The sequence below is a fragment of the Neomonachus schauinslandi genome, chromosome 11 (genome assembly GCF_002201575.2).
Source record: "Neomonachus schauinslandi chromosome 11, ASM220157v2, whole genome shotgun sequence".
Lineage (NCBI taxonomy): Eukaryota > Metazoa > Chordata > Mammalia > Carnivora > Phocidae > Neomonachus > Neomonachus schauinslandi.
Genome location: NC_058413.1, coordinates 51,278,710 through 51,293,497, shown reverse-complemented (window position 1 = coordinate 51,293,497; position 14,788 = coordinate 51,278,710). Strand labels below are relative to the sequence as shown.

At 43.1% G+C, this 14,788-nt stretch overlaps 2 protein-coding genes across 2 annotated transcripts; both read left to right on the top strand.

Moving 5' to 3' along the window:
* Nucleotides 1–751: 751 nt before the first annotated feature.
* On the top strand, nucleotides 752–1,726 carry LOC110576464 (olfactory receptor 51D1). Its single transcript, XM_021685655.1, has one exon. It carries the CDS (start codon nucleotides 752–754, stop codon nucleotides 1,724–1,726), a length of 975 nt encoding a protein of 324 aa, XP_021541330.1.
* An 11,775-nt stretch (nucleotides 1,727–13,501) lies between these two features.
* On the top strand, nucleotides 13,502–14,455 carry LOC110576465 (olfactory receptor 51E1). Its single transcript, XM_021685656.1, has one exon. It carries the CDS (start codon nucleotides 13,502–13,504, stop codon nucleotides 14,453–14,455), a length of 954 nt encoding a protein of 317 aa, XP_021541331.1.
* Nucleotides 14,456–14,788: the final 333 nt, after the last annotated feature.

Genomic DNA, 14,788 nt, shown 5'->3' with positions numbered 1-14,788 from the left:
TTCTTTTCTTTGTTGGGGGCTAGAAATGATAATCTTTCTTCACTCCCCATCTCCCCACCTCCCAGAACACCAGAACTGCTTTTCACAAATTTCCCTGATTAAAAACAAAATTCACCTGGGGAGAAAGGAATTACTGTTTTTAATCAGATTTCTGGACCCCCTGGCCCTGGAAATTCTGATTCTCTGGGCCTGGAGTCAGACCTTGGGAATAGTGTTTTCAATAACTGCTTCAGATTAGTCTATCAGGGGAGTTTGGGAAATGCTCCTCAGGCCTAAACATAAATCTGTCTCTTGAAACCCCATACCAGACAGAACCCCTGCTTTCTGCTCTTAATCAGATTAGAGTGGATGTTAAAGGCAATCACAGACTGAGCCTTACACTCTGGACCCAAATGAACTTTACCTTCACATGCACTAGAAGAGCTGGGGTCAGTGTGGAACATTCTGGGCAGGTCCACTGTGTTGGAGAAGTGGTTAAGAGTAGTGCTCTGGTCCACAGCTTCAGCTCTGGAAAAGAAGAGCTGTTGCATGTTTTCTGAGTGTGTTATCACACACTGAGATTAATGGGTCCCTGGGAAGTGTGTAGAAAGAGACTCAGAGCACAGAGAGGCTGGAGTTCAGAATTACAAGTACTTTATCTTCTGTTTGCTGCTGTCATCATGACGCCAGTGCCCTTGTAATTCCTTTCTCTCCTCTGAGCCATGACTGAATGGTGTTTCTCCTTTTCCCCTTCATAGACCCTGGACTTGGCATGCAGAAGTCTCAGGACTTGGTTCCTGTCATGGCCGTTCCAAATGGAACTCTGGTACACCCAGTGTATTTCCTGCTGGTGGGCATCCCTGGCCTGGGGCCTAACATACACTTTTGGCTGGCTTTTCCACTGTGTTTTATGTATGCCTTGGCCACTCTGGGCAACCTGGCCATTGTCCTCATCATCTGTGTGGAAAGGTGCCTGCATGAGCCCATGTACCTCTTCCTGGCCATGTTTTCCACCATTGACCTAGTCCTGTCTTCTGTCACCATGCCTAAGATGGCCAGCCTCTTCCTGACAGGCATCCAGGAGATAGGATTCAATGTTTGTCTGGCCCAGATGTTCCTTATCCATGCTCTGTTGGCCATGGAGTCAGCTGTCCTGCTGGCCATGGCTTTTGACCGCTTTGTGGCCATCTGCCATCCACTGTGGCATGCTTCTGTGCTCACAGGGCCTACTGTGGCCAAGACTGGACTAGCTGCCCTGACCAGGGGATTTGTTTTCTTCTTCCCTCTGCCCTTCATCCTGAAGCGGTTGTCATACTGCCAAACACATACTGTCACACACTCCTTCTGTTTGCACCAAGATATTATGAAGTTGTCCTGTACTGACACCATGGTCAGTGTAGAATACAGACTCTTCATTATCCTCTCAGTGATGGGTGTGGACTCCCTCTTCATTGGCCTCTCCTACATTCTCATCCTGAAGACTGTGTTGGAGTTGTCTTCTCGGGGGGCAGCACTCAAGGCTTTCAACACCTGCGTCTCCCATATCTGTGCTGTCCTGGTCTTCTATGTGCCCCTCATTGGGCTCTCAGTGGTGCACAGGCTGGGGGGCCCTACCTCCCTGCTACATGTGATTATGGCTAATATCTACCTACTATTACCACCTGTGGTCAACCCTGTTGTCTATGGAGCCAAGACCAAGGAGATCCGTTCATGGATCCTCCATATGTTCTCACAGGGTGGTAGGTGAGCAGAATAACCTCCCCAATGCCTTTAATCCCTGCCAAAGCTGAGAGGATTAGGATCTTGTTGTCTTGGTGATTGGAGCATCCAACCCACTGGGCTGTCTATTTCCAGATATCTGGAATGTGTCAGTACAGAAGTGTGGTTCTAAGAACATTTTGGCCAGGCCAAAGGAGCAGCCCCAAGTGAAGGTTTCTCATCAGAAGGCTCCTACATTGGCAGGAATGGGTCAGTACTAAGCCATTGGCTGGGAGTAGCCTGGACAAGTGTGGCCTTCCTGCTAACATGGAGGTGGAGCCAGAGAGGCCGCAGCTGGTCCTGTCAGTGAGCTGTGCTCCCAGCAGCACACACTTTTGATATTGTATTTAAAAACTCATCACCCCAATCCATACACATACACATGCACATACACAAAAATCCATGTTCTTTTTCATCCCCTAGAAACATAGTTTTGGGTTTTACGTTTAGCTCTGTGATCTATTTTGTGTTAATTTTTGTATATAGTGTAAGGTATGGATCAAAGTTAATTTATTTCCAAATGGATATCTGGTTATTTTAATGCTACTGGACCATCCATGGTCAGCTATATTGGTTTTGTATCCTTGTAGAAAATCAGTTATCTATATATGTATAGGTCCCATTCTAGACTCTTTGTTCAATTCACTGACCTATTTTTCTATTTTTTATGTTAATACCACAATGTTTTGACTACTGTAGCTTTGTAAGATATCTTGCAATCAGTATTGTTAATCCTTTCACTTTGTTCTTCATTTTCAAAGGTGGTCTGACTGTGAATTTTAGCAGCAGTTTTAAAATTTATATAAAATAGTCTTTTGGAATTTTTATTTGAATTGTACTGAATTGATATAGGTCAGTTTAGAGAGAATTGACATTGTTGAGTTTTCTAATTCACGAACACAGTATATCTCTTCATTTTTAGGGTCTCCCTCAATTTCTTTCAGAAATGTTTTGTAGTTTCATTGTACAGGTTTTTCATGTCTCTCATCAGACTTATCTGTATTTCATATTTTGATGCTATTATAAATGGTATTTAGTTAACATTTATGATTATCCATTATGCTAGTGTACAGAACTATAATTAATTTCTTTACATTAGTCCTGAGTCTTGAACTTTGCTAAACTCAATCATCATTTCTACAAGTTTTTTGTATATTGCATTAGATTTTCTACATGGGTGATCATGTTGCTTGTGAACAAAGACAGTTTTACTTCTTTCTTTCAAATTTGGATACATTTAGTTGATTAGTTTGTTTTATTGCATTGGCAAGACATGCCAGGATATTGTGAATAGAAGTGATAAGTGTCCCGTGATCTTAGGGGGAAAACATCTGTTTTACTATTAAGTATGTTCTATTAATTCTTAAGAGAGATATTGAAATATATAATTTTATATTTGTCTATTGTTTCATGTAGTTATGTCACTTTATCCTTCAAATATTTTGAAATTTTCTTAACAGGTGTTTAAATATTTAGCATTTTTAATTTTCTCATAATGAATTATCATTATGAAGTGACCTTCTTTATTTGTGGTAATATTCTTTACTCTGAAATCTACATTGCCTGATATTAATAAAGCCATTTTAGCTTTCTTGTAATTAATGTAATCATGATATGTATTTTTTTCCATTCCTTACTTTTCATCTATTTGTGTCTTTTGGTTTGGAGTGCCTTTTTTTATAGACAGGATATTGTCACATCTTTCATTTTTATCTGATTTGATGATATCTGTATTTTAATTGGGGTATCCCATTTGTTTTCTATTTGTACCTTCTGTTTTTCCCCCCTTTTGCCTTTTTTTCTTTCTTTTGGTTAACTGAATACTTTTAATGGTTCCATGCTATCTCCTGTATGGTTTGTTAGCTATCACTGTTTCGTTATTTTTTTTTAAATTTTATTTATTTATTTGACAGAGATGCAGCGAGAGAGGGAACGCAAACAGGGGGAGTGGGAGAGGGAGAAGCAGTGCCTTCCCGCGGAGCAGGGTGCCCAATGTGGGGCAGGGGCTTAAGGACTGAGCCACCCAGGCACCCCACTGTTTTGTTATTTTAATGGCTGCTTAATGTTTATAATATATATTAACTTATCACAGCCTACCTTCATTTAAACATTTAATGTGTAGAAGAATTTTATAATACTGTATTTCCATTCCTCTCCTCCCAATCTTTGTGCTGTTGTTGTATATATTGCTTTTATATATTTTGTAAACCCCACACTAAATTATTGTTATTTTCATTTAAACAATTATCTTTAAAGAGGTTTGAATAATAAAAAAACAACTTTATGTATTTACCCATGTAGTTACAGTTTTTACTGCCCTGCATTTCTTTGTGTAGATGTACATTATTTCTATCTGGTGTTATTTTTCTCTGCTTGAAGAGTTTCTTTATCATACCTTGTGATGTAGTTTGCCGATAATGAATTATTTCAGCCTTTGTGTACCTAAAACATCTTTATCTTGAGCTTCTTGCATCTATGAGTTTATAGGTTTATAGTGTGTGTCAAATTTGGAAAACTTTTGGCCCCTATTTTTTGTCCCCCCCCTCCATTGAGGACTCCAATCACATGTAATTAGGCCACTTGAAGTTCTCCCACTGCTCATTGAGTCTGTGGGTATTTTATTTTATTTTATTTTATTTTATTTTATTTTATTTTATTTTATTTGACAGAGAGGGTACAAGCAGGGGGAGTGGCAGGCAGGGGCAGAGGGAGAGGGAGAAGCAGACTCCCCACTGAGCAGGGAGCTGGATATAGCGCTAGATCCCAGGATGTTGACCAGAGCAGAAGGCAGACACTTAACCTACTGGACCACTCAGGCACTCCTGATTTCAATTTTAAAAAATATCTTTCATGTCTCTACTTAACTTTTTAAGCTATTTAATGCAGTTATAGTTATCATCTTAATATCTTTATCTTGTAGTTCAGTTCAGGTCAGTTTTAATTATTCTCTTCATTAGGGGTCATTTTTCTTCTTTGCGTGTCTGGCAATTTGATCATTTGTGAGACTGTGAAGATTTTACTTTGGTTCTGCGTATTTTCGTATCCCTATAGATGTTCTTCTGCTTTGTTCAGGGAATCAGTCAAGTTACTTGTACATAGTTAGGTCATTTGGGTCTTGCTTTTAAGATTTGTTAGGTGGGACTAGAGCAGTGCTCAGTCTGAGGTTCATTATTCCCCACTACGGAGGCAAGATCCTTCTGCATTCTTTACTTAGCACCCTGTGAATCTTGAAGTTTTCCGGTCTGGCTGGTGGAAACAATCACTGTTCTTGGCCCTGTGTGAGCACTGGATAGTGTCTTTCAGGTGGGTCTTTCCCCAGCTTTAGGTAGCTCGCTCACATGCATGTGTTGATCAGGACCTCAGCTGAAGGAGGACCCTCTATGTCTCTGGTGTTCTCTCTGTATAGATCTCTCATCTTTGATACTCTCTCTTCAAATCTAGCTGGCTTGATCTTCCTGAACTCTTCATCTCCATGTCCTTAACTTAGGGTGTCCTCTGGACTCTGCCTGGGTTCTCCTTCCCTGCATTGCAACATGGAAACTTTCTTAGGGCAGGAAGCTGGGGAATCCACAGGGTTTCACCTTATTTGTTTTGCATATCTCAGGGCTCACTGGACTTCACTGCCTGATGCCCACTGTCTTGCAAACTATTGTTTATGTATATTGTCCATTTCTTGGTTCCTTCAGGGGGATGTTACTTCTTGCTACTCCATTTTGGCCAGAGGTAGAAGTCCCTGGGAGATACATATATATATTTGAAGTCTTCACACAGCCTAAGTTTGGGAGGTTTAGGGAAACAGCAGAGATGGCTTGAGGGTGATGGCAGCGAGTGTCAGGCTGCAGGGTCTGCAGGTACCTGGAGCTCTTGTTGTCACTAGTTTTGATATGGTTTGAGATGGAATGGCCTGATTTGACGTGGTCTGTTTTTGCATAGTTTGAGTTAGCGTGCTCTGGGTTGTAAATTTAAAACTTAGAGTTGTAAAACTGGTAAGTAGACAACAAAGAGAAGCCAACTAAAATTCACTTTGCTTTATTTATAGACTTTAAAAAAAGTATTTAAATATGTAAGGTATTTAGTTTTACATTAAAATTGTTCTCTAGCTCTCTAAAATATTCTTTCATGATTTTTGCCCTTAAGAGAGAAACCAGATGGCATTGGTCTTATATGGTTGGTGTTGGAGGTAGGGGAGGGTTAAGGAAACCACATCTTCCTTCCTCAGCCAGAAGTTCAGAAACCCAAGGCCAGGGAGTGGAAGATAGCATGGTCCCCAGGGATCCATGTTATGAGTTAGCTAGACACAGGGCCCAGAGCCTGGGAGACAAAGAAAATATAGCCCTAGAGCTTTGGGGAAAGGCGGATGGGTCCACTTGGATCCACACTCAGCAAGGACCCAAGCAGGGGCCACCAACAGGAAGAAGGCAGAGGACAGAGAAAGCTTCAGGAAGAAGAGGGACTGGTACTTAATTATGGGGCCTCACTGAAAGCTTATTCTGTTTTTCCTCTGGTTGAGTTGAATGAGCCTGGGAAGAAACTTGGAGAAAAGCCCCTTACGAAGTCCATGGCCACACAAATGAGTTTCTTTTAGCCTTTCCTTACTCATCCCCCTGTCTAACTTTACATTGGGAACTGGCCAATATCCCTGCTGGCACAGGGCCCATCTGGGGAGGACTCTAGAGACCCTCTCTACCCGCTGCCCCTCCTTCCCCATACCCGCGGTACACTTTCCCAGGACACAGAAGCCAAGAAGGACACCAGACCCACAGTTGGCTACTGAGGAGTACCTGCTGATAGACCCTCCGGGCAGCACCTCCACACCCCCCAGGAGGGAGAAGCAGAAGGAGGGAGGAGGTAAGACAGAGAATAAATAACCCTGACTAGGGAGGCCCAAAGGAGGGGGTGGAGACAGAGAGTGCCGAACTTCAGCACAGTCTGCCAAACCTCTTTGGGAAGAGGACTGGAGAAAAAGACACACATTTCTTCCAGGCCTTTGAGGTGAGTGCAGGAGACAAGGGGGTATGCACAGGTGTGTGGGTTTCTTATAGCTAGGAAATTCCCATTAGACTTGCCAAGTGAAGGAGAAACCAGGCTGTGGTGAACCAGAAGTACAGGGGTGGAGCCAAGGAGCATGAGGGAGGCTCCTGACTCAAAGGACAGTGTTAGCAGTTTCTGTGTGGGGTGAAGGGAAGCATGGGCAGTGGTAGATGCTGCCTATGGGTAGTTTTCAAGCAATTTTTAGTGATCAGTTTCCTGGGGGTGCCCATCTAGGTCTTGGCAGGAGTTGGCCTAAATGAAGGTGAAGGGTCAGAAAGCAGACTGGGTTGGGGTTAGGTTAGAGTTAGATTGTGGTTTGTGTGTTAACAGGACCAGTCCCAGGTTGTTAGAGTGGTTGAAACTTAGTTTGTGATTGGGGGTTTAGGGCTCATTCTATAATCTGTATTGGGAGTCATTCTGTGGCTGATATTGGGACTTAGCAGTCCTCCTGGGGCTCTGGTCCTGACTCAGTCTGTGCCTCGGGTCAGGGTCCAGTCTTCATCTCCTATAAAAAGTGCATTACCACCTACACTGTGACTTCCCCTGCTGTGCATTCTGTTCCCCAGCCCCACTGAACCACTTGCAGCTTTCCAAACAAGATGTGTTCTCTCTCTCTGGGTCTTCAAATTTGCCAGTGTGCACTTTTTTTTTTTTAAAGATTTATTTATTTATTTATTTATTTATTTTTATTTGAGAGAGAGAGAGCAGAGTGAGAGAGAGCATGAGCTGGGGGTGGGGGCAGAGGGAAGGGGAGAAGCCCTGCTCAAGGGCTCCATCCCAGGACCCCAGGGTCATGACCTGAGCTGAAGGCAGATGCTGCTTGACCATCTGAGCACCCAGGTGCCCCGCCAGTGTGCACTTTTAACAAATCCAGTCTGTTGCTTTAGTTCCCCCAGGTGATTCAGAATTAAATGAAAGCCCTTTGCCATGTCCTGCAAGCCACTACATGATCTGGCCCCGTCCCTCCTTTCTGACCTCATCTTCTAAAACTCTCCTGTGTTCTCGATACCCTGGCTACCATTGACCTTCTTTCTGTTCTGTGAATCCCCAGAACAGAAGACCTTCTCCTTTTATTGTCTCCTCAGCTCTTTCCCTAGATCTCAGAATGGCTGGCATGTTCTTATCATACAGCTCTCAGCTCATATGTCATGTCCTCAGAGAGGCTGTCACTGACCCCCTCTCAAATATGGGTGCCCTCCCTACCTGTCCTTCTCTATCCTTTCACTCCATCTTATCTTAGGTGCACTTATCTTTACATGATATGTTCTTGCTTATTTATTTGTTTACTATTTGTTATTTCCCTCCTAGTGCATGAGCTCCATGAAAGCAGTGATCTTTTCTGTTTCATCCACTGTTTTATCTCTAGTTTTGGCACATTGTAGGTACTCAGTATGTTATTACTGTCTAACTGAATGCTGCTGTCCCCATACTCTCCACCCTGCCTGGTTGACTGTGACTGGCCCCACAAGGCTTGGCTCAGAGGTCACCTCCTCAGGGAAGCCCTCTGGGCCTGACAACTTGGTAAGCTATTGTCTGCTTTGCTCCTGAGGCCTGTACTTACCAACATGTTGTGATAGCTGCATGATTTGTCTCAATTTCTCTCCACCCCTGGAGTTCTGACTTGTGCCTTGTTTATGCTGTGTCTCATTATCTCCAGTGCTTAGCATAGGTTCTGGTACATGACAGTCAATCAATGATTACTGGAAAAACATCAGTATATCAATCAAAGTCCAAGATCAGGCTTTTTCACTGCACCACATTTCCCTGTGTGCAGGTAACAGAGTAGCTCTGATGGGCACTGTTTACCAGGTCAAGCTTTGCAGGTCTGTGGGACTTTTATTGACTCTGGTCCTATGTGGGACGTGGAGGGGCAGGAACCTGAATCCCTGCAGCTCTATTTGGGGGTGATTTTGGAGGGCCAGGCTGACTCAAATGAGTAGAGTGAGGCTCCCAGCCTGTAGTGAGGCTCTACTTTTTTTGAGTTGGAAAAATGAGAGAGTGCAATTTCTATTCTCATTTTGGCCATTCTAAAATGAGTGACCAAGGCCCTGCAAAGGTTCATATGCTTTATCAAATCCAGGCAAAGAAGGGGGGACAGGGGATGTGGATGATTTGGGGTGGAAGTGATTCTGGGGCTACCACACTCATGGAGTATTAAGGAAAGTGCCCCCCTCTCATGAACTGAGTTATGAGATCCTACAGTTCTTGCCCACCCCTGAAGTCTACCTTCCCTCTCTGGGCCTGGGAGTAGGAGCCAGAGGCTCCCAGGTATTCTGGGCTCTCTCCAAGGACATTCTCTTCCAGATGTTCCCACAGAGGCTGGCAGGGGCACCAGAGGTCCCTACCACACTGCTCTAGGCATGGAGCATTCTGTGCATTTAGCCCAGACAATGGCAATGACTATGAATCTTCTTCCATTCCCTCCTTGTTCCCCTTCCCTGCTGCACATAAGTGGGTAGAGTTGGTCAGGTTGTTTTGAGTCCTGGAGAGGCCCTCTAGACTCACAGGTCCTCAAAGTTTGGATTTCTTGGAGATTAACATTAAAATAGTCCTTATAAAACATTGGTACATTCTGAAGGAGACTGGGAGAGGGCAGGGCAGTAGCCTGGCCTATTGGAAAGCATATGGATTTGGCACTGATAGCTCTAATTAACTTTCAACATCCTTATCAGTCAAGTGGGATTAATAATACTTGCCTGGCAGGTTGATGAGAGGCTCTAATCATATAAGAAGAAAGTACTGGGTAGAGAATAAAGTTTTTTAATCTCCACAATGGGACCTACCCAAAGTCACAGCCAGAGGAGTTGGGGCTGAAAGGAGAGTGCCCAAGTCCTAGTCCAGGAGGGTCCTCTTCATTGCCCTCTTGAGTTTCCTTCCAAGGGTCTATCTGGGCCAGGTGTCCTACTTACCAGGCCATTCTACCCTGCCTCTTGGGAAGATTTTATTGCTTTCAGAAGGTGCAGCACAATTAAGGGCAGCCTAGAATAGGAGAAAATGTATAGGCCTTGAGGTTAGACAGTCCAGGTTAAATTTCTGCTTTTCTAGTCAACTGTTCAACCCTGGGAACATTATTTAATCCCTTGGGACCCAGTTTTCTGAGCTGTAATATAGAGAAGGTACATAGAATTCCTATCATGCAGAATTGTTCTTAGGTTAGAGATCATCTTTTTACAGTGTCCAACGTTTTGTAGACACTCAGTGATTTCTGTTATCATAAAAAGCAATAAAATCAGTGTTGGGAGTGACTTGACTATTATTCTCTTGGATCGGAATAAATAGAGCTTGTAGCCCCTGGTCTACCTCTCTGACTGACTTTCCATGGGTCTCTGAGAAAGAGGGATTTTGGAGAGCTCTTGGGAAGAGCGTGAGGCTGGGCTGGTCATAGGTCTGGAAGCCAGGAGGAAGGAATGGGGATTGAAGGCCTCAAAGTGTATTTCTGCTCTGTGTAGCTGGCAGCTTCTGCTTCCTCTATCCTCAAGAAAGGGCCAAGATGTCCTTCACAGCTTTCCAAGGCACATGGCTGGGACTTGCTGAGATAGTGTGACTTTTTCAGAGAAAATCCCAGGCCTATTCCCTGGGGCTAGGGTAGTGCAGGCTTTCAAAAAAAAAAAAAAAAAAAAAAAAGAAAAAAGACTTTCTTTGTTTATTTTTCCTTGAGTATGTTTTATTTTCAAAATGGAATGATTTAGTTCTGATTTCCCCCAGAGCTCCAAATGTTCTCTGAGTGCTGAGTGCGTGCAAATGGTTTTAATTACCAACAGTCCCGTTCAGGCTGGATGACATGGGTTTCCTCTGCCTGCCTCCTGGCAGGACTGTGGGAGATGGGGATGCTTCAAGGCTTGTGCCTTCTGGCTGGTCCCCCTACTATTCCTTCATTTTCCTTTTGCTGGAGTGTTCTGTGTCCCAGCCTGATATTTTCCACCAATAGTAGCTACCCACTTTATACTGCTGAGGTGTCTCCCTTCCTGGACAAGTGAGTCCTCTTCTTGTCTGATATCTCCACATCAGTGCTTTGCCATTGTGAGAGATCGACTGCTAGTTATTGTGTGTGTGTGTGTGTGTCCATGAGTGTGTGCCTAAGGTGGAGTGGCAATTTAGGTGACAAATAGGGGAAAATGAAATTTTTTGGCAACTTTGTACATATTCAGGGACCTTGTTCCCCATTTTAATGGAAAAAATTTAAAAAGTGTGTTGTACACTGTGATACGGGTTTTACAACGCCTTTTGACAGGTCTTACCTTATAATTTTGCAGCAGCATTACAAGGTTGTTATTGTCCTCTGCATTTATTCTGAGCTGAGGCTTGAGTTTCCAGCCCCAGGAATCTGCTTACCAGATTTGGCTTACTTGGCCCTGAGAGGTAATAGGGTGGAATATGCCAATCCATGATTCTTTCCCAGTTTTTCTTAAGGTGGCTCATTGTGATCCCATTCTACCATGTCTGTTCATGTGAAATTTTTGGATGGTGTAGATATCTGGCCCTCTGGAGTAGCGGAGCCTTCTTGCTGATGTCTGCAGAGGAGGGATCCTAGGTCACCCTGTCTCTTGGGCATAAACTGTTCTGCATGCCTACTTTGCATTTATGTAGAGCCAAGGCTTTGTACCTGCCTTGTTCTCCACATATTCTCTAATGCCTTCTGGCTCCCTGGGTAAGAAAGCCCTTTTCTGTTTGATCCTAAAGATTCTTGTTCTAAAATTAAGACTACCTTGCACTGACCTTCTAAACATCCTTTCATTCTTCTCCAGAGTCTCTATAGTTCATACAACTGGCAGTCCTTCTTGCCTCCTTGGCTGTGCTATCCTCATTAGATGTGTATTGAGGGATTCTTCTCACTTTCATTTTCAATAAATGTTAACTAAATACTAAATAATAAATATGGTAGGATTCCTGCCATTCAGGAATCCATAATTCATGGGAAAATAAATATAGCAATAATTATAGTTCAGGACTGTAAATGCTTGAAAAGAGACCTAAACAAAGTTCTTTGGGAGCACAGAGCGAGAAACATTTAATTATACCCAGGGGTAGAAGCTTAGCAAAACAGCATAGGAGAGAGACAGTAAACCAGGATGTGAAAGATGAGTAAGATTTTGCTCAGTGAGAAGTCAAGGAGGGGGATCTGGGAAGATCTTGATGAAGGGATAAGAAGTAAAAAAGACAAAAAGACATAGAAGCATGGGAATCAGTGCCACCTTCATGAAATGGCATGCATTCTAATGTGGCTGGAACACAGGGGTCATGGTCAGCAGTGGTGAGAGAGAAACCTAGGGCTGGATGCTGGAAGACAGACTTTTTGCCACAACCTAACAGTTTGATCTTTTTTTCTAGAATTAATGTGGAACTTTGAGAGTTTTTTTTTTTTTTTTTTAAAGCAATAGATAGTGAGCTGATTTCATTTGCTTGGAAGATTGTTGGGATTGTACAGATAAAGAAAGATGCACTGGGGGCATGGGAGACAGAATCAGAGTCTCTGGGCTTGTGTGGCTGTTCAGCCCACCCCACAGAAGAAAGAACATACTAGAGGAAAACAGTTAATAACAACAGATGTAAATATTTGCACACTTACTATGTGTCAGGCATTGTGTTAAATGCTTTACACTCATCATCTCACTGAATCCTCATATTGAGCTCTGTTAGGCAGCAACTATTATCCTCATTTTAATGATGGAGAAACTGAGGCTCAGAAAGGTTAAATGATTTGCCTAGATGGCACAATGAAGTTATCCACTGGGATATGAATCCAGGATTGATTTCAAAGCTCATAGTCTTAACAACCATACAATACTGCCTCAGAAAGAGTTTGTTTTTTGGACTGCTTGAGAGAGAGGTGATTCCTTTCTTTAAGACTTTAGAATTATGAATCTGGATCACAAAAGACAATTCAAAGCTTGCTAAACAGATTTAGGAATCGGTAGTTTATGCATAACAAATGGATTTATTGAAAGGGACAAGATGACCAGGGTAGAGGGTATAGAACAAGAGGAGAACTAAGGATAAAATTCTGAGAGCATTATTATCTAAAAGTATGCTTAAGGGTCAAGGAGAGGAGGCTGAAGATCCAGAAAGGAGACCAAGAACTGGTGATCAGAGCGAGATTAGGAGCAGCAGGAGGAGGAGCGAGAAATTTTTAAGAAGGAGGGAACTCCTCACAGTGTCATAGGTTACAGAGAGGTCAGTACAGGAGATTTAAAACACTGATGACTTTGGCTTCTTTGCCTGAAATTCTAGGTTAAATATGGCTCCTTATACCTTCTCCCTCCAGCAGTTTGAATTAAACTCTCACTCTCTGCTCTAAATCTTGTGCTCCCAATGTTTTGCTCTCTGCCTGGTCTGAGGGAACCCCTGTAATAGCTCAATGGTGGTACAAAGATTACTGACACATCCTGAGCCCAGTGAATGGTGGAAGTCCTTTCTGATGCTGGCCATGAGCTCTTCTTCACACTCAACTGCTTTCTGGCAACTTGTCTTCGTATTTCACTTGTTTTCAAGATTGACTTTAGAGGTGGGATTAATAATTAGAACTGGGCCTTGAGTTACAAATGGTGGTTAGGTTGAGTTTAGAATAGAATCAGAGTTTGGATAGGCAATGAAGTTAGAGTTTGGGTCAGAGAATAGGACATCAGGGTGGAGGGAAAAAAGCATGGTATTGGGATCCTGGAGGATCTGACAATGGCTTGTTTTTGTATTCCAGCCTCAACCTGCCTGGCACTGGTTGAGGCTCAGCATCTTCACTATGGTGGACCCTAATAGCAATGAATCCAGTGCCACATATTTTATTTTAATAGGCCTTCCAGGCTTGGAAGAAGCTCAGTTCTGGTTGGCCTTCCCATTGTGCTCCCTGTACCCTATTGCTGTGCTAGGTAACCTGACAATCATCTACATTGTGCCGACTGAGCACAGCCTACATGAACCCATGTATATTTTTCTTTGCATGCTTTCTGGCCTTGACATCCTTATCTCCACTTCATCTGTGCCCAAAATGATGGCCATCTTCTGGTTCAATTCCACTATCATCCAATTTGATGCTTGTCTGCTACAGATGTTTGCCATCCACTCCTTATCTGGCATGGAGTCCACGGTACTGCTGGCCATGGCCTTTGACCGCTATGTGGCCATTTGCCACCCATTACGCCATGCCACTGTGCTAATGTTGCCTCATGTTACCAAGATTGGCCTGGCTGCTGTGGTATGGGGTACTGCACTTATGGCACCCCTGTCTATCTTCATCAAATGGCTGCCTTTCTGCCACTCCAACATTCTTTCCCATTCCTACTGCCTACACCAAGATGTCATGAAGCTGGCTTGTGCTGACATCTGTGTCAATATCATCTATGGCCTCATTGTCATCATTTCTGCCATTGGCCTGGACTCACTTCTCATCTCCTTGTCATATCTGCTTATCCTCAAGACTGTGTTGGGCTTGACACATGAAGCCCAAGCAAAAACATTTGGTACTTGTGTCTCTCATGTATGTGCTGTTTTCATATTTTATGTACCTTTCATTGGATTATCTATGGTGCACCGTTTTGACAAGTGGCATGACTCCCTCTTACCCATCATCATGGCCAACATCTACCTGCTTGTTCCTCCTGTGCTCAACCCTATTGTTTACAGAGTCAAGACAAAGGAGATCCGGCAGCGAATACTTCGTCTTTTCCATGTGACTACCCATACTTCAGATCCCTAGATGTCAGTGAAAACTTCCCTTTTACTCAAAGTTTTTCAATTCAGATTTTAATGTCAACATTTTGGAAGACAGTATTAGGGAAAAAAAATCTTCACTAGTAGAAACACAACTGATTCTTTAAACATGAAACTGGTTGGAGAATCTCTATAGGATAGGGGTAGACCCATATACTACCCCATTTTACCCCATATACGATCCCCATTTTAAAATATTTTCCCTTTATAATTCTCTCTGTATAATTATTAGAACCATGAAGTTGTTGTGGCTGGAGGGTTATTCCTTCCCATTTAACCATGTAGTCCAAATCTCTAATTGCTTGCACTGATAGTCCAT

Excerpts from the sequence above, each read along its gene's own strand:
- LOC110576464 (XM_021685655.1), top strand. The coding sequence starts at position 752 with ATGCAGAAGTCTCAGGACTTGGTTCCTGTCATGGCCGTTCCAAATGGA.
- LOC110576465 (XM_021685656.1), top strand. The coding sequence starts at position 13,502 with ATGGTGGACCCTAATAGCAATGAATCCAGTGCCACATATTTTATTTTA.